At 35.7% G+C, this 2,500-nt stretch overlaps 1 protein-coding gene across 1 annotated transcript in view; it reads left to right on the top strand.

Annotated features, from left to right (window-relative positions):
* LOC125037895 (SET and MYND domain-containing protein 4-like) overlaps positions 1–2,500 on the top strand; it is a 45,400-nt gene that overhangs the window by 22,013 nt on the left and 20,887 nt on the right. Inside the window, exons 6-8 of the mRNA XM_047631133.1 lie at positions 918–1,077; positions 1,726–1,881; positions 2,164–2,334. Coding sequence (XP_047487089.1) covers positions 918–1,077; positions 1,726–1,881; positions 2,164–2,334 — 487 coding nt within the window. The remainder of the gene's footprint in view (positions 1–917; positions 1,078–1,725; positions 1,882–2,163; positions 2,335–2,500) is intronic.

Genomic DNA, 2,500 nt, shown 5'->3' with positions numbered 1-2,500 from the left:
ACATGTAAATTAAAGATATATAAATAGATAGTGTGAGCAGTTCGTCAATACTGAAAGGCATCTGTTCAAAAGAAGATGAAGGAGTTACAGAAAAATAGGACAGAGGTTGGAACAGTAGGCTTAATTAACACTTACGGCTATAGGGGGTAGAGAAGGAAATTTGGATGGGAAGGGAAGCCACCCAGTCACAGGGAGAAAGCCTAGTGGAGCAGATGCAGTTATAAGGATGGGGGGGGGGGGGGAGATCTATGTGGCTTTAACCCCTTGCTGATGGGTATGACGTGTAGACACGTGCTATGCCCACTGTGAGTACTTGTTTGATTGTTTTAACACATAGATGGCTACACTTCTACTAAGTCACCAGTGACCCAGTTACGAGTACTCCGTCTTGCCCATTCACCCTTTTCTTTGATTTACGAAATATTTTACACCATCGATATTCATAGCACTAGTAAAGAATATGTTTTTTCTGCTAATGCAAATCAGGTAAGGTCACAAGGTCTACTAATTGACTCCTTTGTGGCTAAGCACTAGCAGAGCCATCTATAGGCAGACATTTCACAAAAAATATAGAAAATAGGCACAACATTTTCCCCAACGGCATATTGAATAGTTTACCCTCACTGCATCTCATTCACACAAAAAGAGAGGTAGTAAAACAGCTCACTTGTTCTTAAAAACATCACTGTTAGGCAACTTGGCTGGAAGGGAAATCTTAGTAATACGCTTAACTGAGGCTGATCAAACTTGTGGTTAAATGCATTAATGTTAATCAAATGTGAAAATTCATGTCAGATTGATTAGCTATTTTAAACTGAACTATAAGTTGGAAATATAGTATTGAAGAAGAGTATTATTGATTTATTTTCTCTCTTTTTTAAGTTGCTTTCATTTGTTTTTTGTTTTTGTTTTTTCAGAAAAATTCAAAAAATCTGTAGAAGATTTAGAACAGAAAGCATTAGGCATTCTTGCTGGATCTAAAAATGTCCCAAGCAGTTACAGTGATGTAGACTGTCCAGCACTTTTTAATGGGGAAAACAATACAGTGAAATATATGAGCAGTTCATTGGAAATGAGGTGAGTTGTGGATGAAATTTGGCATTTTCACATCACAGAATTCTTATTAATATGATTAACCCATTGCCTATGGGCATTGCATTTATATACATGCCATGCACATTGCACACTGTGAGTTTACTTGTTTAATTGTTTTTACACATAGATGGCTACACTTGTACTGAGTCACCAGTGAGCCAGTTATAAGTACTACCTGTCTCACCCATTCACCCTTTTCATTGATTTACGAAAATAGTTTACGTTATCTTATTTTGCTGTTACAAATATTTATAACATAATAGTAATTATAATGTTTATAATAAAAATAACACCATCAATATTTATAGCACTTGTAAAATATATGTTTTCCCGCCCATTCAAGGAAAGGTGAAATCAGGTAAGGTCTCAAGATCTACTAATTGACTCCTTTGTGGCTAAACACTAGCAGAGCCATCTATGGGCAGACATTTCACAAAAATATTAAGAATGAGCACAGCATTTTCCCTATTTTTTATTCATTTTCCCCAGCGGCAATGGGTTAAGAGATTTAGATCATTCAGTAAAGGAAAACTGTGCTGCTCTTGAAATTAGAATAACATCATGCTGTTTGATGGCTGTATAGAACAAGCAATCAAACCAAATCCAGAGAATGTGAATATGTCTTTACAGAGTCAGCTATGAGTTAGGTCGTCATGTAATAGCAAACCAGAAAATCAGCAAGGGTTCTGTAGTATTTGCTGAGAGACCATATGCTGCTATACTCTTACCTGAGTATCTCTACACACACTGTCAAACCTGCTTTTCTCCAGTATCAAACCCTATCCCGTAAGTATTAGTTTTTCATGTTACTTCAACTACAATGACTGTTTTATTTATTGACTGCCTATGAAACATGAAGATTGTCTTCTCATTATCCTTACCTAGTTAATGAGAAGGTACTGTGCTATAAACCACACATAAAGTTAGTGATAGATATTCTCATTGATAACCAAATTTGATGACAAATATTCTCAGTTATAATAGCAGTGATGTAGGATATTCGCAAATAATTATATTTATTACATTCACATTTTTATTCTTTAATCATGATGATTCTTTTATCACCAGCTGCTGTGAGTGTCGTGATGTTGTGTATTGTAGTGAGCTGTGCCAGAGTCAGGGCCAGGCCTTCCACCAGTATGAATGTGGCATCCTCCATATCCTCTCATCTGTTGGCATTGCACATCTGGCTGTCCGCATCATCCTGGTGACAGGGTGGAAACTCCACTGTGATATTAGGTAACACAAGAACAATTAATGTGAAACAAAGTTGGTGCTCTCAGTTGATCTAAATAATTTAGTGTTATTTGATAATATTTTTCTATCTAATACATCTGATGTATTATTTGATTATATATAAAAAAAAAAAAAAAAAAAAAAAATGTGTGTGTGTGTGTGTGTGTGT

Source organism: Penaeus chinensis, chromosome 24, assembly GCF_019202785.1.
Source record: "Penaeus chinensis breed Huanghai No. 1 chromosome 24, ASM1920278v2, whole genome shotgun sequence".
Lineage (NCBI taxonomy): Eukaryota > Metazoa > Arthropoda > Malacostraca > Decapoda > Penaeidae > Penaeus > Penaeus chinensis.
This window is presented reverse-complemented; position numbering and strand designations above follow the sequence as displayed.